At 40.7% G+C, this 22,568-nt stretch overlaps 1 protein-coding gene across 1 annotated transcript in view; it reads left to right on the forward strand.

Moving 5' to 3' along the window:
- Window positions 1-21,888, forward strand: part of LOC6503148 (chondroadherin) — a 34,767-nt gene extending 12,879 nt beyond the window's left edge. The window contains exons 2-4 of the mRNA XM_001963488.4: window positions 5,224-5,853; window positions 9,916-11,180; window positions 19,242-21,888. Coding sequence (XP_001963524.2) covers window positions 5,731-5,853; window positions 9,916-11,070 — 1,278 coding nt within the window. The 5' untranslated portion in view covers window positions 5,224-5,730 and the 3' untranslated portion in view covers window positions 11,071-11,180; window positions 19,242-21,888. The remainder of the gene's footprint in view (window positions 1-5,223; window positions 5,854-9,915; window positions 11,181-19,241) is intronic.
- The last annotated feature ends 680 nt before the right edge of the window (window positions 21,889-22,568 follow it).

Raw genomic sequence — 22,568 nt, forward strand, 5'->3', positions numbered from 1 at the left:
TTTGCTTCAGTTATCCTGTTTTCTTTCCTTACATTCCTTACCGACTTTCATTTCTTAGTTGAGTTATTTGTGTCCTGGGCTTTTTGCCGGCCAGAAGAACACATCCTTTTAATTGGCCCTAATAAGAGCTTAAAGGATTCCCCATAAGTCAGAGTGGCCGGACGTGTCTGGAGCTAGTTCCGGGCAGGGTTCAATAAAATGCTTAATAAAATTGATTGATTAGCTGCGAATGGCTGCTGTTTGTTGCAAGAAGGAAGGTTGCAAGAGGCACTGGGGTTGAGGTTGAGGTTGAGCACCGGTGGCCACATATTCCTCCACATGTTTATTTAAAGGCATTGTATTGCCCAAGCCTTGATTCCTGTTTCGAGTGGATGAGGATGAGGATGAGGATAAGGATGAGAACAAGGACGAAGATGTGGATGTGGATGTGGATGCCACATTTTGCAGACTCCCATGCTGAGTTCGTTGGTTCCTTCTGCCACATTTGCGATTCCTTTTACCATTGTCCTGATTCTTCTTACGGCTGCATAGACACATGCACACCATATGTAGCCAATGCAATCCTGCCAGGATGTTTTCGTCCTTTTTTCTCCCTGCCTCCCTCTGCCTGCCCCTGCCTCTGCCTCTGACGTTGTTTTGTTTGTTGCTTACACAATTGTCTGTGCATTATTTGAGTTTGTGCCGGCATTTGTTATTTTGCTTTTATCCTTTTAGAGTTGAAGGCAACGCAAAGTAATGCGATTGCCGGCTGTGGAATAGATCCTGCATCCAGGAACCAGCGAGACAGCGATTCGCGAATTCTTATCCGACTGACAACTGCCATCCCAGCCCCCAGCCCCCAGCCCCTTGTCTCAGACCCTCTGCTCTTCCCAGAAACAAAATTTAGATATATTCTCATTCGTATAGACATTGTTGAGCTGGAAGCTCAAATTCCGCTCTAAATTATATTTTTACAGAGCCTTCTAGTTGGGCCAGCTCTGTTTCCAGCTTGGTCGGTCTCACCTTGCCAGGCCGGGCAGCAGTAGAGCATAATATGGTCCAAAACTTTTAATTGGGCCAACAGCACCCTGGCCAACACACTCATGGCCATAACACCATAAGCGCATTACACTCTTTTTCAATACGAGTGCTCAGGATTTAAAAACAAATTAAAATCAATTATGAAACGGAGAAGCAGTATTTTTTATTAAATTGTATTTATAATATACTTGTTAATCCTTTTAATAACAAAAAGTATCATACCCTGTACTCTTCTCTTCCACGAACCTTTAAAATAATATTTATAAATATAATGACTAAGTTATACTTTCTTGTTACATTTCTCTAAATACTTGTTTTAAAAATAAAATATTTTATATGAAAATTCTACTTTTTATTATTGATTTTTTGATCAAAGTATTTATATTATTTATTTAAACAAAGACCATGCATAAATTCAACAATAAATTCTTTTCACTATAATCTTAAAGTTTTTTTATTCATATTAAGTTTAAATTAGCTGAAATAGTAAAAAGTATTACTATTTAAAATATTCAAGGTAAAAAGCTGAAAAATAAATAATTACACTACTGTGCTTTATTTTTATCGATGGCGATGTGCAGATCTCGATGATCTGTGATCTTCAAGCTTTTATCGATAAATCATATTACAACAATGCTCATCGCTAAGAGTATTTTCAATATGTAATGATCTAGTATTAATTTGGTATTTTAACTAGCTTTTACTTCTTAATTACATTGAAAAGTATGCTTGTATCTTAGTAGTAAGGAGTATCTTATCACTACAGTAGTTTTTTTTAGTTTATCATATTTATTCAAAACAAAATGTAATTATTTAGTTTGTGAAAGAGAAAATAAGTTTTGGTAAATTGTTTGAAACTGGCAGGGACCAGTTCTTGGCCAACGTCTAATTGTTGGCCTTTAAAAAGGAGCACTGCCGGAATTTGGTATTTGCTGGAGAAGAGAAGTGAGCTGCTCTGGGCCAAGTTGTGCTTAGGCCAGGTTAAACAAATGCATCTGTGAATTGCATTAGCCAGGCTCACTCTGCCGGGCCTTTGTTGGTTTCCAATTATAATGTCACGCATTTATGCCTGCGCTTATTTATTATTGTGCTGATGCTGATGCTCCTGCTCCTCCTCATCCTCCTCATCGTCCTCCTCGGCCTCAAGTCTTCAGTTGTCCTGCCAGATCCTGCCAGCTCCTTTTTGCCATCCTCAGTGTCCAATTAAAAGCCGAAGCTGCAGCACGGATTTGGACATGAATCGAAGTGGCAGGGAGGGGAGGGGTGGGTTGGAGAGGGGAGGTCAAAGGGGGGGTTACCAGGATACTGAATGGGGGTTAACTTCTCTAACATCAGGTGCTGTGCTGGCCAGTTTGGAGTTTGGACTGCTTGCATATTTGATTTGTGCATTTAAACATTTCAAACAAGCTGTGTCAACCGGCAGCTTTGCCACGCCCCTCGCCCCCGCCTTATGCCTCATGCCCCATGCCCCATGCCCCACCACCCCTCCCCTCTTTCAGCCACCAAGTTTAGCACCAACCCCCTCCCACCTGCCGTGCCAGTGGCAAGTGCAAGCGACATTGCCTCATTGAAAATTCTCTTTGGAGTAATTTCAGTTATTATATTGCTTTGGCTTTGTTCATCCTTTCCATGCTGATGCTGCCTCGGATCCTGCTGCCTCCTCGCCGCTCCTCCTGCCGCCGCTCCCTGCGTCTCCAGCAACTTATCTCCTACCTGAGCATTATTTATTATAAATGATTAACAAGGCTGCTATTTGGAGACGAGGCTTCCAGCCCGGATGCCTCCGGAACTCGCCCCTCCAACTTCAAATCTTTCACAATTCAGCATCTGCATCTGCATCTGCATCTTGGCAGCCTTCTGTCTCCTGGCTGTCACATCTGGCTTGTCCTGTCACCTCCTGGCCACTCCTCCTCCTCCTGTCTTCCTGTCCTCCCATCCCAGTTCCAGTCTCCTTGCCAGCCAGCTCCTAATCCGACCATAAATGTTGCATATGTCGAAGGCTTTGAGCGGACAAGACCAGGACACCAGTACAACAGGACAGCAGGACATTGGGAGGAGGGGCTCAACCGGCCACAGGCCAGCCAGACGACAAGCGAAATTAAATGCCACCTTTGGCCTGCAGAGAAGCCCTCCACGGGGGATACAACTCACTCAATAAATACGAAACTGCAAACTACAAACGGCTGTTTTTGATGCAAAATATAAAATAATAGCTTTAAATGATTTATTTCTCTTCACATTAAATAAATACAAATTTAAATAAGGGGACATAATTATAAAAACAAGAAAGAAAAGCTTAAGTCACCCTTTACCCTTGTAGTCACTTGACAGTTTATGTTATTAGATATTTTTTTAGATTATTAAATACATTATTTTTTAGATGATGTATATCAGAACGGATGTAGATGCCAACTAATATATAATCATTACAAAATCAATTTAAAAAAAAAACAACTTTCTATCTTCAAAAACACCAAGGTTCGATCGTTCAGCTATAAGCTATAAACTATAAGATGTAGTCCCCCGATCTATATCTAAAGGGTATAGGAAGAAAGGAAGATATACACTTTATGTGGTTGGTGATGTCTCATTTACTGCGTTGAACACTTTTGACTAAAATTACAAGTCCTTCAGCAAAGGTATAAGAAAGCAAAGTGCGTGACCTCCCCCTATATCTCGGCCAAAAGCCGTCTGAGGAGTAACCCTCCTGTAAGCCCGGCATGGAGATGCTTTCGGGCCGAAATTCAATCGAACACTTCTTAATAGGTCAGAGACATATAGATTATTATTGGGTGCTTGGGGATGGCCTTCAACTTGCTTTGTAGGACGTTTAAAGGGTTAATACTGAGTGCTTCGAGAATCTAGTTTGGAAACAGAATCTGGCTTGATCTTACAGGTTTGGTTGGGAATCCTTTGAGCTCCAAGACAACAGTCTGCTTTTGGTTATTGTATTGCAGTACTGGGATATAGGCGAGCGAAAAATCCGTCCGATTGCAAGCTCCAACTATTAGCAGTAAAATTAAATTTAAGAAAATATGAAAATAAAAAAAATAAATAAAGAAGTACGGCAGGCTGCAAAGGAAGTAGCACTGTGCCCCAAATAGGGATTCCAGGAGTGGAAGAAGAATTTCAAAATCAAAAATATAAAAAAAAAAAAAATAAAATCAGGAAATTAAGGCTTCAGGAGATACTTTTTAAGGCACATCTTTAAGAATGCCATGGCTTAAATAAAATAAAAATATTAAAAAATGAAAAAAAAATTAAAAATAAAATGAAATAAGTGTACAAGTAAAAGATCTTATTTGTATCTTATTAAAATGTATAAAAACCAGCTTAAAGGATGTAGCATCCACGGGATTTGTTTTTTTAAATATAAATAAAAAAGGGAAGAAAAATATTTAAAATAAAATATATAAATTAGAAAAGAAGAAACCGGCCCATCGAATGCCGAGCGACGACTGACGAAAATAAGTTGGTTTTTAGGCTAAGGTGGGGCTTTTAAAAATCCAAAGGCTACTTGGTTTCTTATAAACAAGTATTTCTAGTATTTCTCTAGTATTTCTCATTTATTTTTAATCACATTAGAGCTGCCACCCTTTCATTAACATTTGAAAGGTAGTCCGGTAACTCTCCCAACAAAACTTAAATATTTAAAACCAATTTTAGTTTAGAAAGTAGGTATGAGACTCACTCACTCACTCTTGGTTGTAAAAGCGATGATATTATTTAATTTATATGTTGAAAAATGTATTAATTAGCTTCAAAGTTTACTGTTTCCCTGGAAAGAATCCTTCAGAGTTTCTAATATTTGTTATTATTTCAAAAGCACCTGTTTAAACATGCAACCAACTTAAGTGATTAGATAGATCTCTAGAAGTGTTGGTGTAGAAATCTTATGTGGAGGTGGCCATATACATATGTTTATACATATTTCCAGATTCCATTGCCTATATACTCGCCCCAAACTTGTGTTTATGTACTGATGTATGTATGTGACACGCATTGTATTTCCATTTAGTTCGAGTAAGTCATAACTTTTAAGTGTCGCATTGCTTCACTTTCGGTTCTCTTCCGACTGGAACTTCACAATTGCCATCCCTAACAATCCCCCACCCCTGTCGCTGCCTCCCATTCTCCCCAAGTCTAGCTCGTATTCTCGCACTCTTTAACAATCTCTCACTCCTTCTCTGTCTATCTTTGCAGTTATCGGCATGGCCACGCCTCCACACAGCAGCCGAGGCGGTAGAAGAAGCGCAAATAAATATGATTAAGCTTAAGAATATATAATAATACAAAATAAAAAAAAAAAGAAAGGAAGAAAGGAGAGAAGAAAGAGAAAAAATAAATAAAATCGTACAAGACGCAACGCCAGAAGAAAAAGAAGCAGAAGCGCAAGGAGAAGCAGCGGCCGAAGAGGGAGAAAGTTCAAATGAAATAACGCAATATAAAAACATAAATAACTAAGAAAAGTGCCAGGCGGAAGAGGAGCGGAAAGCAAGCGGAGCATCCCATCGCCGAGTAGGAAGAAGAGGAAAGAAGACAACCCGAAAGGAAGAAATCAGCAGAAGAGTCGCAGCGGCCAGAGAGTCACTAGGAGAGAGATAGAGAGAGAGAGAGAGGCAGCCAAGGAGCGGGGGAGCAGCAGCCGGACAACAAGAGAGAATCGAGCTCAATTACGCCGCCAAACTGTCGTGTCAGCAACAACGTGAAATGTGCAATTCCTGGCTGCTGCTCATAATTGCGCTCTCCGTCGTCGTCTGCCTGTGGAACTCGCAACAAACCGAAACATCCAAATCATGCCCACCCGAGTGCATCTGCTTGTCCCAGACTCAAGTAAGCTTAACAATCTACAATACTTGTACTGCTTGTCCTGGTTAGGGTTAGCGCTGCCAGGCTGCCAGGCTGCGGGGCTAGGGGGCCACTTCCCAGCTTCCTCCGCACAGTGGCTGCCATTCCCTTTGTTTCGCCATCAAATCAAAAAATACCTGCCATTCCAAGAGCTCAGTCAATATTATGGAAATTGCTATTCCTTAAAGGATTTTATTATCCTTTTTTTGAAACTAAATCTTAAGGGGGGGATATAGGGTTTTAACATTTTTTCGAGTTTTGAAGATCTTTTCCGCCATTTGCAGCCATTTTTTTGTTAATTTTTTTCCATTAATATTTAACAAAATATTCTTTAAAACTCATACTAGAATATACACACTCATTCTAAAAAAAATATTAAAATTTCAATATTTTAGGGTAAAAAGCACAGAGTTTTTGACAAAATTAACTCGAAAACAAAATTTTGAAAAAATATAGCATACTTTTTAGATGGGATACAGGGCGTATGAGTAACACATATGCCAAAACCTTCTAAAATCAGGGTTATCTTATAAAATATCTCTAAAAGCTTATAATATTGATAAAATATACGTAATCCTAAAATAATTTAAAGACACAATGATCTCAATCATTAAAACCACAGGGCGTATACGTAATTTTTTGTAAAACTCTACGGCAGAAATCTTAAGGGATATTTTACTTTCAAAACTCAATATTTAGGACTCGTATTGACAAATACCTTTTGAAAACAAGCAAAATGTAAATTGAAATGTACTCGCATCGCTTTAAAACCACATGGCGTATACTTGATTTTTTAACTGAAATTTTTAATTTGTCATTTAAAAAGTTAAATATAAGCTTTAAATATTTTTTAAACATTTTTGGGACTACCAATAGTGGAAATAAAATTGAATTTTGTCTCAGCCAACCGGGCGGATACTTAATAAAGGCATATATCGAATGATCTGTCACATTTTGGGTTATAGTTAATCCTCTTTTGATTTTTCCTATAAATAAACCCTCCCAACTAAGCCTACACCCGCACCTGCCTATCTTCTTTCGATTTGGAACTATTCTTACGTAGAACCACCGTAAATAGCAGTCGGTCTGTTCTGCGTCGGAACTTCTATTGTTTTAGTTTTAATTCTATTTGGGTTTTTGGGCGAAAAGTTGGTCAAAGCTCGTCGGCACCACAGTGCAACAGTGGCAAGTTGCAAGTGGCAGAGTGGCAGAGTGGCACAGTGGTGCCGTTGCGCCATGGCGGCACCACGGTGGTGCATGGCTGGGCATCATCATCAGTAGCTGTAGCAGAAGTGGCAGCAGTCAAAGGCAACAAAAGAGATGGAAGCAGAAGACACACAGAACAGTGCCAGGAGCTGGAGCAGTAGCAGGAGAAGGAGAAGGAGAATTTGGAACAGAGGAGGATCTCTGGGGAACTGGTGGTCAGGCAATGGCCACAGATGCTTCTACGGCCTCGTTGGCCCAGTGATGAGCACAAAAATTAAATCGAAAATGCAGGAAAATGGTTATTTTCTCTTAGTTTTTTTACCCCACTTCTTTTTTTGCCTTTTGTTTCTGCGTTTGTGTCTGGGCCAGTCTTTTTTTTGTTGTTTTGGTTGTGCTTTTGCCACGCCCCCGGCATTTGAGTTGGCAGGATTCAATTGTGTCCCCCGAGAGCCTGGAGCATGCTTAATGCGCATCCTTATTACCAGCGGGAACTTGGCATCGTCATTTTTACCAAATTGCGAACTTAAGTGATTTCATTATTTCAGATTATGGACAATGCAATGATTTACTCATTTCTTGTTGTCCTTTTTCGCTTTTTTTGGCACTGCAGACATCCTTTTTCCTGCAACGGCTTTGTCCTGTATTTAAGATGCGAAATTAGTTCAGGTCGCAGAAAGGTAACAAAAGTGTAGCACAGTTTTTGGGGTCGGCCTTCGTTGCTCGTTCTTTTCCGCGTCCACTTTCTCCAGCATCTTCCCTCTTCTCTCCTCTCCACTCTCCCTTCTGCCTTCTCCCTTCTGGCCCCACCCCCTTAGTGCCCAGTTAAAGTTCAGCGAACAAGGGACTTTTTAGCCGTGTCGCTTGAATTCGCGTCTCTGAATGCATGGAAACGAAATTTCATTAAATCGAACAACGCAACCAAAACGAACCAGAACCAGAGCCAGAAACTGAAACAGAAACAGAATCTCACAAAAAAAAAAAAAATTTAAAAAAAATTAAAGAGGAAAGTCAAAAAACGAAACAGCAACAGAAGCAGAAGCCGAAGCCGAAGCAGAACGTAACGGTACCGGGGCCAACAATAACAATTCTAGAGCAGGGCGGTTGGGGCTGACTAACGGTGCCCAAGAAGAGGCGGCAAACGAGAGAGGAAAGAAAACTTTTAATTCGTTCATTTAAAAAGGTGAAGCGTATGAAAATTGTGCAAATGTTACGCAAGAAGTGCACTGCCTAGGTGGCCTAGGGGAGGGGGTGCCCAAAGTCCAGGTCCGGATCTGGGATCCGGGAACAAAAGACGCAGGGCGGGGGCGGAGGCGGAGGCGGGCCAGGGGTCAAGAGAAACGTGACAAGCGATGGACAGTTATGCACAGCAGCTTGGGAGTCACCAGCGGCGAGGCAGCCTCCTCGGCTAGGCCCCCAAAAAATATACACTTGACGAAAATATTGGCCATGTTGAAAAATATTATTAAGTACTAGTTTTATTAATTTTTTAAAATTTTTAACTGGTTTATTATTTTCTTGTGTATAATGAAAAAAAACTATGGACAGATTTTATTTTTCTGTAAAATAAGGGACAACTGTAGAAAACTAATTATAATTTTTATTGGTTCTTTAAATGAAGTATAGCTCAACCAGTATCATAACTAATTATTATAAAAATTACTTTATGAAAATATATTTATAACTAATATAAGAAATACACCATTTTTACTGTGATTTTCTTATTTTTACATAGTTCTTAAATGGCTTTTGAAGAATAAGTATTTAAAGTATTAAAAATCTAAATAAATGACCTTATTTCTCAAATTTTTCTTGGTTCGAAAAAATTCAAATAAAAGCCTTCGAAAAAAACCCTATAAAAGCTTAGAATTCTCAAATGGTTCTGGTAGAAAGCAAAAAATATGTAATAGAAAAAAAAAAAGAAAACCGGAATGAGATCTCCAAAAATTGGTAACTGAATCTCAACTTTTTTGTTTAAATAGTCAAGAAGAAAACTTATTTATGCATATAGTTCTGTAGGATTTTCTCCAAGTGTATGCCAGGAGTAGTGCAGAAGAAGGTGAAAATTCTTAAGGAAACGCACACATCAGCACATCATAGTTATAAAAAATGAAGGCGCAAAGCAGAACGGAGAGCCAAAGACGAAAGGCGGATGATGGGTGACAAAACAAAGCTAGACAATGAGGAAAGAGGAGGAGGAGGAGGAGTAGGAGTAGGAGGAAAGACGAGTGGGAGGAGGTACTCCTTCCTCACACCTAGACATTGCCATTTCGGCGAAACGAACAAAAAAAAAAAAGAATTCGATTTAATTTTATTTTCAGCAATAAAGCCACAAATTCAATTTTCGCGCCACGCATCAAACGAAGTCACTCCATTCCCAAGGCATCCACCTCCTGCTCCTCCTCCTGCTCTGCCTCCTCCTCCCCCCTCTTGCCCACTACTTTTTGTGGCGTCTCTGATCTGATTGCCCAGCGGCTGTCAGTTGCCATGACGGAGGTATCAATGCCACCCCCAGACGGGCAGCGGACAGGAGGAGCAGACGGAAAATGTCATAAAGCAAGAAAACACAAACTGATTAAGAGCAAGAACCTTTGATGAGTCGATGAGTTTAAATACAAAGTCGACCTATTGGCTGCCACAAGCTGGCTTTTACGATTCCTGAATAAATGTTGCACATCAAAAGGATGTCCTTCGAGGACGAATCTCTTTGTTTTGAGCAATTTCTGATTCCAGGAAGCTATAGAGAATGTTTAGTCGTCATATTAGGTCTGAGAGATACTCCCTTAGCTTAATAATTAAATAGAACTTGATTATAATTAATTTGTATCATCTTGCAACTTGCAGGTTCTGTGCAACACCGGAGGTCTTGAGCAAATCCCGCTCCGCCAGCTGCCCGCAACGGTGGAGAACCTGGCCCTGACCAAGAACAACTTCCCGATCATCAAGCCGGACTCCTTCGCCGGACTGCGGGCGCTGAAAAAGCTATCGCTGGACGGCAACAACATAACCAGGATCAGGCAGTTCGCCTTCCGGGGCCTGCCCCGGCTGAAGGAGCTATCGATCCAGTACACTCCCCTGCAGACGGTGGCCCAGTTCGCCTTCGCCGGCCTGCAGAACCTCTCCACGATCCTGCTGAGCCACAACCAGATCCAGAGGATCGAGGGCAACGCCTTCGCCGGCACCTCCAACATCAAGCTGATCCTGCTGACCAATAATCCCCTGATCCGGATCGACAGTTCGGCGTTCTCGAGTCTCACCAACGTGGGCCACCTGATCCTGCCATCGGGCATCAGGAGCATCGAGCAGGACGCCTTCTACGGCATGGACACGGTGGGACTGCTGAAGCTGGCCTATATGGATCTCAAGGAGGTGGCTCCCTTCACGTTTCGCGGCCTGACGAACGTCCTCCTGCTGACGCTCCAGGAGTCGGATCTGGGTGTGATATGCGCCGACGCCTTCACAGGACTCGCCCAGGTCGAGACCCTGCAGATTCTGAACAACAAAATCGACTCGATCGAGGAGCTCAACTTCACCGCGTCCGCGGCTATAAAGCACTTGAAGTTCTTCGGCAACCATGTCCTGGAGACACCCGATCCGAACGCCATCATCGTGGACGGCGTGGAGCACTTGCAGCTCGTCAACAATCACTTCCCGTGTGGCTGCCACATTCACACGCTGCTCGACGGCCCCCTGGCCGAGGGGGCGCACAACTTGACCGATTTTCTGCAGAAGAACTACTGCATTTCTCCGCTGGAGGTGAACGGCCGGGTGATGAGTGAACTGGACATCGACTCCATCGGCCGTTGCTCCGATCAGCTGACCAAGGGGAATCTGGGCAGCTCGGCGGCGTCGCTGGCCTTGGGCCTCAACTCCATGCTGCTCATCGCGGTGGCAAGTTGTGCGGAGTGGCGCCACGTCCGGCTGTTGGCTGCCCGACTGGCGCTGCTTTTGGGGCACGTTGCCTGGCGGAGGCGTCGGAAACGGCGAAAGGGCCACTAGGAGATGGTAAAAGAAAACCAAATGTTCCAGATGGTCCAAAAGAAACAAGGCCATCATCAAAGAGATCCACAGGGTATCTGCCCCAACGACTGTCCAGGGGCAGGCTCAAGGTAGGTTTCCTTTTTCCCCTTGAATCACACTTTAAATCACGATGGGTGACCCCGAAATCCCCAATAGTAAAAATAGGTGTTTTTGTCTTGTTTCTTATTCTTATTTAAAAAAAAAATAACTATAATTAGCTTACATATAAATAAATTTTATACAAAAACATGTTCGATTTAATATTATACATATAATACCAAATGGTGACCCCGATAGGTGACCCCGAATGAATAAAACTACTCTCTAATGACCACACAAGCCTTTTGTTTTGTAAATATATGTTTTTATTTCCATGTTATTATTCCCTGCACTGTTTCTTGGCTTAATTCCTGAAATTTATCAGAAATTTAAGTGTCAATAGTGCGAATTTCAAAAGAAAACAAATTAAAGCTCGACCAACAGGAGAAATGCATTTCGGCAGTCACCTGGTCGTTTTTTTAGCAAATGGAAAACCATTTCACTGGCCTCTCATCTTTAAATGCAATCGCAAACATGGCCAGCAGAGTGTTTAGTCATCGTCATAAGTATTCCGGGCGGCCCGGCCCCAGCCCCAGCCCCGGACCCGGACCCGAGAGCCCCACTCCTTTTAGCCCCGAAACCAATTGAACTGCTTGAAGGCTGCAGTGCAGCAAACATCAGTTCTCCGGGATACGGTTTCTCATTGTCAGGCTTTAAGTGTGTGTTTCGCTCGGCGAGTGTGTGCTGCAGGGGGTTAAAACGGGGAGGTCACCCGGAGGGGAGTGGGTGTGTGGCATGGGGTTAGCATACAAAACGAAAACGGAAATTACAAATTCTATTCACTCGCCCCGACTGTGGCACTCTAATTCGTAGCCGTCGCCGTCGCCGTCGCCGTTCCCCGGGCTAACCCATTTAGGAGAAGAAGGAGGAGGAGACTTGGTCGGGAGAGCTTTGATGGAGACATCGGGTCCTTGGGAGCATCGGGGGCTAGGCTATTCTTCAGCCGCTTATCGCAAAGGATTTAGATTTATCTAACTTGATTATGAGACCGGGGCTAGCCTGGTTAGGTCGGGCTGGAACAAATGCCCAGAGAAATCATTGAAGGAAATTAAAACTTTGTTTACTTTTCAAGTCCCAACTCGGCCGAGGGAGAAAAAAGACAAATCATCCGGGGCTGGGACATTTTCTTCTTTTTTTAAAGAGAACTTTTCTTTTTATTTGCATTTTCGTTCTTTTTTTATTTAAATAAGCGGTACTTCCAGAAGACTATGCTATTGAGCATTTAAGATATATTTTAAGATATTCCTAAAAAATTCAACTTTGTTATACAAAGAAATTTAAAATTAAAAAAAAATATATACTGGTAACTTAGCTAATGACTAACTAACTAAATAGTTTAAAGACATAGGAGAAGGCCTTCTAGAACTACGCCCCAAATTTGTCGAGTATAGTTTTGTAAACTTTACTATCATATCTAATTACTAAATAAATAATATTTTAATAAACCTAATATGATAGGCTAGGATTCATAAAAACCTAATGTTTTTATAAGAAATTCCATAAATTATTCGATAGAAATGCAGGAGAAAGGGTTTTGTCATTTGGTTTTATCCATAAGTACCAACCAATATTTGTTTAAATGATATGAGGTTTATTAATAAGTTGCTAAGGGATCTAAGTAACTGCTTCATACCTCACTACCGTGCATCATTTTAACAGTATCTTACTTTCTTAGTTTAGAGATTATACTTAGCTTAGAGATATATAGAAAAATAGAATTTATAGAGAAAATAATCTAAACAATAGACATTCGTTAACCATTTTCTATAATTATGAAGAGCATTATTGTCTTCAGATTCTAAATTTCTATTAGGGGATATAATTGAGAAACTATAAAATAATGGAGAAAATACTTTAAAGAATCATATATTTCTATCCCTAAATATTAATCTATATTTGAACGGGAGAGTAACAAAGTTATTTATTATTTAATATATTATTATATATATATTATGAATGAATATATATTCTATCATTAAACTGTTTTAAAAGTATCTAATACGGGATAAGAGAACTGTAGGAATAAAAGGGGCAATGGTCCGTCTATCTCTAACTATTGGAAGAATTGTTAACTGAAGAGAGTCTGATCCCAAAGGATCTTGTTATCTGCTATATGATAACCGGCTATCATAAAGTCCCTTCGTTCCATCTGAGAGACTGCTTAAAGCCTTAAAGCTGAGGCCAGACTGTGAGTGTGCAATTGTCGTCCATGTTCCAGTGGTCAGTGCTTCAATGTGGCCAGCTTAACACGTTCCTCCTGTCTTTCGCCACGCCCCCTTGAGCCTGCCTTTGGGGATGAGGACGGACTGAAGGGACTGGGGAAACGGGGGGAACTGGGGGATTGTAGGCACACTTTGCTCTTTGGCGCTTTCCACTCGTCCGCAGATCGTTAACTTAATTGTTCCGCTTGAAATCCGAAAACTGCCAACGCCATTGTTGCGACTGATAGTCGTGAATGGCTGTAACCACGCCCCCATGGTGCTCCCCCTACTCCCACTTTTGGCCAACGCCTCTGGCTGTTACAGCAACTGGAATAGTAACAGAAACAGAAACAGGAACAGGAATGCAATAAAATTGGCGTGACTAACTCAGCTCGGGGAGCGATGCGAGCATTGCAGATGAGCTAAGCTCCAGGCGGGCTATTGAAGTGGTAGCTTCAGGGGGGGGTGTCGAGTGCCGACTGGCAGTGGCTACTGGCAGCAGGACCTGCCACAGAAGGGCGCAAGTCGTGCGTGCCTCGGCCAACGTTGACGCCGTCATGCAATCAGCAAATAGGCGACCGCAGCAAAAGTCGCGTAATTAACGCGAGGCCAACATGGCCATGTCCTGGAGTTTGGCATTAGATGGTGACTCTAACCAATTTGGCCCCCTGCTTTCCTCTCCCACTACCACTCGCACTCCTTCTAAGCTTTAATCATACATCTGAATCCCGGGAAATCCTGTGATAAATGTCCTGCAAAGTCCTGCAATAGCAAAGCAAACATTCTAAAGTAAAGGAACGATAAATAAAATCAACGAAGGGGCAGCTCTAAAAACGCGGTGCGAAAAGTGAATTGCAATTGGAAGCGAGTTGCAAATTGAAAGGACTAGACCCGGGGCAGTGCAAGCGGGGAAGTATCTTTTAAAAAGGACTCATTTATAGCCGATATCCGAGGTCTAGATAAGCCAAAATTTAAGTTACTATTCGGTAGGAGAAAAGTTTTAACACTTGGACTTGCAGGTTTATAAGAAATTATTAAAAATACTCAAAAAACTTGTTGAATAGTTCTGTATAAATTTTTTGTACTTAGACAAACTATAAGTTATATATATAACTAAAAAATAATCAACTTTAATATCTTAAATTCAATCCTTTCAGAATTTTCCGTCCAGTTATAAAATTAGGGATAGAAAATACATGAACCTCTTAAGTTTCAACTTTAAAGTCCTTTAAAGATATACCTTAAAAATATAAAAAAAAAGCTTATATATATTTAAAGGATTCAGGGATTATTTTAAAGCATAGATACAGAACACTAGAGTCTTAAAAGTATTAGAAATGAAGGAACAAACATATTCCTTGTAGTTCCAAAGTTCCAAAGTACGTTCAAGGCCCAAGAACCAATAAGTTCCAAGTAGTTTCCCTCTTAAGCACTTTCAGAACTTTCCCCCGATTATCCCCCACCACTCCCTCCTGATTAACCTTCCCTACAACAATAAGCCAGTGGAACTCCCATTAGGTGAATCACACGGAATAATCCTCTCGGAAGCGGCAGCGCTCCATCATCTTTATCTGGGCGAGCCATTAGGAGTTATTTCCCGGCTAATCGCTGGCCTCTCCATCTGGATCGGTGCTGGCTCATCATATGCAAAGGCCACCCATCGCACCACCGCACCACCGCCCCCTCGATTAACCCTATTAAACCCCTCATGACCATTAACCCATCTGGCATTCTTCGGGCCACCCCTTGTATCTAAAGCAGTTGCCACGCAGAAATCTCTGGCAAATTACCAGCGACATAAATTAGAGGCCGAAACCACAATGGATACACGATGCTTTCCTCTACTTTTCGAAACGGGTTAAACAGAGGGGGGCGGAGGGAGTGCAGGGAGTGGGTAGGTAGTGGGTTAAAGAGGAACTGGCACTAGCACTGGCACTGGCACTGGTGAGTGCCTGAAATATGACAACGAGCAGTGGCGGGTTAAGCGACGTCCATTTGCGTGTCACATGACATTTTTATACTCCTCTCGCCCGGCGCTTTTTTTGCAAATTTATTGAGCTAATACAAAATTTAATCAGCCTCCTCCGTGCCGATTGCCCTTCGTCCTTTCTGCTCCGGCTGGCCCTTCGTCCTGGCTCCTGGCTAGGCCCCTTTATTCCCGTTTCCCCTTTATTTTTTGCCTCCGCATTATCAGACTCGTCTCGACCATAAATAACTGAAAGTAAGGTCCAGGCTAGGACGAGGTCCTCCTGGCGGGGTAGAACAGCTGGCGGCAAAGAAAAGGATTGGCATTGGTCCTTACACTTCATTTAAAGTCAAGGAGTCGCACATAAATTTCCATGCACATAATTAAACGGCCGAAATGACAAAGCAAAATCGAGTGAGTCGAGGTCAGAACGAGGCGAAAATGGAGGCGAAGCGGCTGAGCCGTTGACCTCCGGGGGTCACAAACACAAATCTAATAAAATATGCAGCCAGATGACCAGGATCGCCCCACCCCCCAACCAAACTACATCCTTGTATCTATTATCCTGGTAGTGTGTGTGTTTGTCTAATAACAAAAATTATGAAAATCTATGGGGGTGGGCCTGTCAATTAACTTGGCCAGTAATGAGCGGAATGGCATACAGGGCGTATGAGCAATGCGGCCATGGGGGTTCTGTTTGGAGGAAGGGCTATTGGGAGGATAGGGTTGGGTCTGAGGGGCGTATGGGGATATTGACAGAGAACAGGACACCCAGGAGGATAAAAAGGGTACAGGGGATTAAAGCTAAAAGGAATATTGTAGTTTAATTAGTTAAGAAACAGTATTTATTTAGTGATAGTTTAAGTGAAATTTAAGTTTTTTAAGGTTAAGATTATATTTAAGATTATTAGTTTTTAAAGGTATATTTTTCCTAAATTATATTTCCATTTTCCCTTGAAAAATCCCCCAAAAGACACTCTTCTTAAGATCACCTTCCTTAAAAATGTTATGTTCACTTTTAAATAAATTACAAAAAAAACTAAATAATAATTATTTTTATCATTATCATTATAATTAAGAATATAAGTTTTAAGAAATATATTTTTTCCTAAATTATATTTCCATTTTCCTTTTTGAAAAATCTTTAAAATCAAGCACATATTTCACCAAAAGACACTCCTTTTCAGATCACCTTCCTTTTAAATTTAATTTTCAATTTTAAATAAATTATATAAAAAGCTAAATAATAATTATTTTTAAAGCCCTTAAGGGCAATAAATTGCCCGCTAAAAACAACATTTAATTTGTGTTAATTTCTTTGGCCAAAAAGGCAAAACTCCAGGGCGCACCTGCAGCACCTTTAAGCCCATTCTGTCAGTTCCGACAGGGCACAATTCACGCGAAAATGTGCCAGAATACTTTAGAAGGCGAAAGGAGTTAGTCCTGGCAAGTGGCAGGGTGGAGAGAGGGGCTAAAAAACAGAGGCAAAGGAACAACTTTATCGACGCGATTTTGGCCGCTGACTTGAGGCTGAGATTGCGACTGACATCGAAGTCGAGGCCGAGGCCGAGGCCGAGGCCGAGGCAGAAATGCTTAAGTAAGCTTAGTGAGTTGAGAACTGAGCACACACACACAGAGAGAGAGGAAGAGGTCCTTGCCACACACCCCCCCTGCAGCACGCTTAACCCTCCACCCCCTTAACCCCATAAAGCATTTCTACACATGTGCGCCCTTTTGTATGCTACACTGAACCCCAATAAGCGCTTCTTCCCACCGATGTGGCAAGGAAGGAGGCAAGGAAGTGCCTGTGGAAGTGGAAACATTGGCCCTGGCTCAACAATTTAAAAGTTAAAAACTTCTACTGCTGCCGGAGCTGGCTTTAAAGCCTTTAAGTATTTTAATTATGTAGGATTTCACTTCCTGTTGCCTGTTACTCTCCGGCCCGGACCGAAGCCCACGGCCAGGCCAAAAATTTGTAGATGTCAGTGGGCTTTTTTGCCTCCCCTGGTGGCTCTAAGGCTTGCTGCCTGCCTGCCTCCCTGACTAACTAATTGAAAAATCCTATCCGCCTATGGCCCGGGGCCAGGACTTTGTCTTGGGTTCGTGTTCTCTGATGCCTCAAGGACATCTTCTTGCCAACGCCCCGGCGCGTGACATGTGTCATTCGGGGTGTATAAAATCAATCTAGAATGATCATCTTTGGCCAACAAGTCGACACGTATGTGGAGATCATCATTACTGTCCTTGAAGCAGGACCTTGCCGCACACACACACACACACACAGGCAGCCCATCTCCCATCAACAACATCTTCATGCTCTTGAGTCGGCAATATAAATCAAATCAAAAGCACAAACAAGCCGCGAGTGTGTACACAATTCAAGTAAACTCCATAGAGAGTAGGTCCTGGCCGAAAATGCAGGGAGCGAAGAAGGAGGGAGGAGGGTAGATTGTAGAGAGGGCGCAAGGGCAGTGAGCATCCTGAAGCCAGGACCAAAAGACAGACAACCAACTGGGACATAAATCAAGGCGGCGCCAACTTTGCACTGCACTCTTGCACAGGACCAGAAAGGACAAAGCCCAGGACGAGAGAGCCAGAACCAGACCCAGCGCCAGGACCTGCCAGGATATACATATATATATAAATCCATAGATATATATATAGAAATACGATAGATAGGCTTGTAAGTGCACTCGAATGTTGCTTGTTGCAATGATGACATCATCGTCATCATCCTACAGCCCCTGTCCCGCGTCCTTCGTCCTGTGTTTTGTGCCCTGTGTCCTGCGTCCTTTTTACTCGGAAAATGCTGTGTTGAACATCAATCTGCTTGAGCTATGACAACGAAGCGTTTTATTGTTGTAAGGACATACTCGCACTCGAACACACACACACACAAATAGATGGATTTGGGATGCAACACGCACACACATACACTCGTCAAAAAAACATTGCAAATCTCCAGCACTCCGGAACCCTGGGAACTCTGCCAATTCAAAGGACTAAACGGGTTTTGGTTCTCAAGCTTTTTTCCACATTTTTTTTTTCTGCGAGACTTCTGGCCAGTTTGTTTATTGCCCGACAAGTTGGGATTTTTTGGAAACCAAAAGTCACGGAAGGACCTATCAGGAACTTGCGTTAAGCTGAATTTTTTTTTTCAATATTCTTGAATATTTTGTTTTTTTTTCAGTTTTAATTGGCAAAGTTAGAGATTTTTAATGGTTTCATAGAAAAGGTTGCTGGAAAGCGTTTTTTAATTGATTTTACGTAAACTACTATACTCTTCAATGTCCTAGGTTACTACATAAATTTATATATCTATTTCTTTTTTGAAATTTAATTTTTGAAGCATATTATTGTTTTTAAACTTTTATTTTTAGTGAATATAATAGTAATTATTATGTAACATTCTTGCAATTTTTAATAAATTTAATAAATAATAACTTCACTTTTTTAAAGTTTTTAAAAGCAGGAAAATAGTTTTTTTTTTTATTTAATCTAAATAATTCTTAATCTTAATCTTAATTAAGTAATTAGGTAATTTTATTAATTTTCCGGTACCATTCTTAATAGTCCTCTCTCTCAAGATTTTAAACACGTGTTATACCACTGTGCACGGCTGACCATGTAGGTGACGAAACTTAGCTTTTACATTTTAATTAGTTAAACTAATAGTAATTCTGTTTCTAAATTAGTTCTAATAATAGTTATGAATAGATTCTATTTAAAGTTCAATCTTTTAAAGAAAGTTCCTTACTTTGAACTTTGAATATAAATCGATAAATCGGTTTATCGATATTATTATGAACCATTTCATTTTTAAATCAATGAATTTTCTGATAAAATAAAATTTTGAACAAATATTTGTTTTTTTCCATTTTCAGAACAGACACAGACACCAACTCCGAACAGAGGAACCTGAGAGCAGAGCCCTAATCGTCCCATCTTGGTAATTCCCTTCGATTGTTTTGATATCGATGGCATCGTATCTGTCTTCTAATACATAAATACCCACACGAGTGTTGTTCATATATGCATATGCCATGGAGTATATATGCGGAAAAGGCTACAAATTGTCAAATTGTAAAACGCTGCAGTTTTGCTATCGAAATGCGAAATCTGAGAGTCTCTGTTCTTGTGTGCCCTCTCCGTGCCCCCTTTTTCAACTTTCATCTACAAAAAAAAATAACATAAAAATAAAATAAAGTGAAAAAAATAGTTGCTGAACCCTGGGCTAATCCTGCAACCAGGACACTGCATCCTGCATATCCTGGACCCGAGGGCGTTCTGTTACGTTTGTTTGGTAGTTGTTTACGTTTCTGTTGCCATTTTATTCTGTTTGCGTTAAATTCGAAAAAATGCAGAAGCACAAAAATGCGAATTGCGAATCGCAGAATGCAGATGGGAAAGGATGCAGGACGCAGGACGCTGGTTACAGGACTGCGGATTGAACACTAAATAATTATGTATATCGAATTTCGAGTCAAATGTGTGTAAATCATAAAGTGAACACATATGGACAACGGCATAGACAAAATCCGATTTAAGCGTATTTAAGCATATTTGTATTTGTATATGTGACAGTAAAATCTCTATATATATATATACATATATATAATGAATTTTTTTTTTATCATAGCTGATAGTTCATAAATAACTGGGAAAATTTATTGGCCAATTAATAAAGATGCAATTTATCCGTATATGTGGAGAACAAACAACAAACAAACGACATCTGCATTACCTAGCCAGATGAACGATATATACACATATGTATACCCACATACATATACATATATAGCCCGTCTAGTCAATTAATGCCACAGTATCTTGTATCTTTGTATCTACGATAGCTAAACCTAAACCTAATGCTAAATGGAAGCCCCGAACAAAATTTGTACTTATTTTATAGCAAACGATGTACGGTACGATATACGAAATTACACACTATTATTATTATGGATAAATATGTGATAAAGAAAATGTTTGCATTGCCCTCACAGGACTCCCTTGGAAAATGAGAAAGAAAAAACAGAACGATTCCTGTACATATCAAAAATGACAAAAAAGTATCGAGTATCAATTACTAACTTGCTTAGCTAAATTATAAAAAAAAAAAAAAGAAAATATAAAACAATGTACATTTTATAGCAAAGTCCACGAGAATTAATCCCAATAAATCTACATGTATTTCCCCAAAAGTTAAGACCGAAATTGCAAACTGGAAAATTAAATGTAAATTAAAACAATTTGTCCAAACAATTTAGCCGCAAATCGAATCGAATCGAATTGGTTTGAATTGAATTGAAACAAAAATAACGATGTTTTCCAAGCAAATCGTTTTCTCCACACATATATATATATAATATATATATATATATATAATTGTGTGTGTGAGTGAGTAGATGTGTGCGTGCGTATCCTTGCTGGCAGATTGATATTCCAATTAGAAATGCTAACGAGACAAGTGAGGGTTCAGGACAAATACAAACACAGACTCGCCCACACACACACACACACACACCCTCACACACTCACACACACCAAGCCGAATGCACTCAGTCAGCATTTACTATATAAACAAAAATCAACTAGCATATACCTATATATGTATACACAAATAAATATAAACAAATATAGCAACCTCTAGATACTGAAGTTGATAATTTTTTTTTTTTTTTTTTGGTCAGTCTGCTAGCTGAAATCCTAATCTTAATTAGCCATGGTAATACGATTAATATTTATAGTGAATGGTAACTCTAGATAACAAATATCGATTGTTAACTCTGCGATAATGACTTCGATTAATGTAAAATAGCATAAATTGTGTCGCCCAAGTAAGTGTTTCCCATCACCATTATTTGTATGTCCGAAACGAAGGCAATTACGCGTCATTATGCATGATTATACTATATTGAATATATATAATGTTAACTGTAGGCTAAATATGAGACATACAGGTGCATAACGATAACGATAACGATTACGAATACCAAGCAGCAAAGTCAAAGGCAAACTAAGATCCATGATAATATATAATAACAATAATAATCAAACCTACTATCGATGAAGAAGCCAAAAAAAATATAATAATAATAAAAAAAAGAATGAGCAAAAAGAAAAACAAACATAATAAATTCAAAAGCCAAGCCAAAGGATTATTTATTTCGAACGGAGGTGGGACGACAATAAACGGGACCCTCTCTCATCCTCTCCCTCACTCTTTGTGGCCCTCGGTCTCTTTGTAGGCGTGTCCTGGGGAGCGGGAGCGGGTCCAATAAATCAAGCATTGGCGCATCCCAGATGCTCTTCTCCCTCCCCCTGTCGGCCAGAGCTTAAGGACTACCACCCCTACTACTACCACCCCTGCCTCCCCTCGTGCATCCTTTGTCTTCTTTAACATCTTCCTCTTCTGCCTCGGCTCCTTCTTCATTTTATGTTTCTTGTTCCGCTTTGCTAGTTTTTTATTTATATGCCGCAAAAGCTTTAAATGCGTCACCAGCAGCAGCAGCAGCAGCAGCAGCAGCGGCGGCTGCAGGACAAACAAGGACATGGCCAGGGGGCTAGTGGGGGCATGGGAGGGTGGTGTATCCTGAGAAGACGGCGGTAAAGGAGTCTCCCGGCGAGAGGATACACAGCAATTTCAGCAACAATAATAAATATCGCGAGTCAACCGCAGCCACAGCAAAATGCAAAAAAAAAAAAAAAAACAAAAACAAAAACAAAAAATAAATACAACAAAAAATACACAAAACACACACACGATGGGACTTTTTTTTGGTGCGCCCTTCATTCCGCCCCGCCCACAAATTTGAGCCCTCTCCCCCCCACCACCGACCTAAGAAGACAAATGTATGCATAAGTCGGCAGCACAGTTTCTGCTGAAATTATTTCAAACAGTTTTCGAGGCACTCGGAGAAACGGGCATGTCCTTTAGCAGCACATTCGAATTTAATTTCAGCAGGTTTCTTTAATTGAGAGAGAGAAGGATTAAGTCTGTTATTCCCTTCTAAAATAAAAATGAAATAGAATCAAAAATTGTATTTGTTTTTTTTATTAGTTCTTATTTATAGCTAATTACAATAAAAAAAATGTAAAACTAAATAAAAACTCTGTTTGGAATTTTCGTCACTGAAATTTTCTCTGGCCGACCTACACTGCATGCCAAAAGTCGGACTACACTGCCCGCTGAAAGTCAGCGGACAAGGCGG

This window comes from Drosophila ananassae, chromosome XL (genome assembly GCF_017639315.1).
Source record: "Drosophila ananassae strain 14024-0371.13 chromosome XL, ASM1763931v2, whole genome shotgun sequence".
Classification (NCBI taxonomy): Eukaryota; Metazoa; Arthropoda; class Insecta; order Diptera; family Drosophilidae; genus Drosophila; species Drosophila ananassae.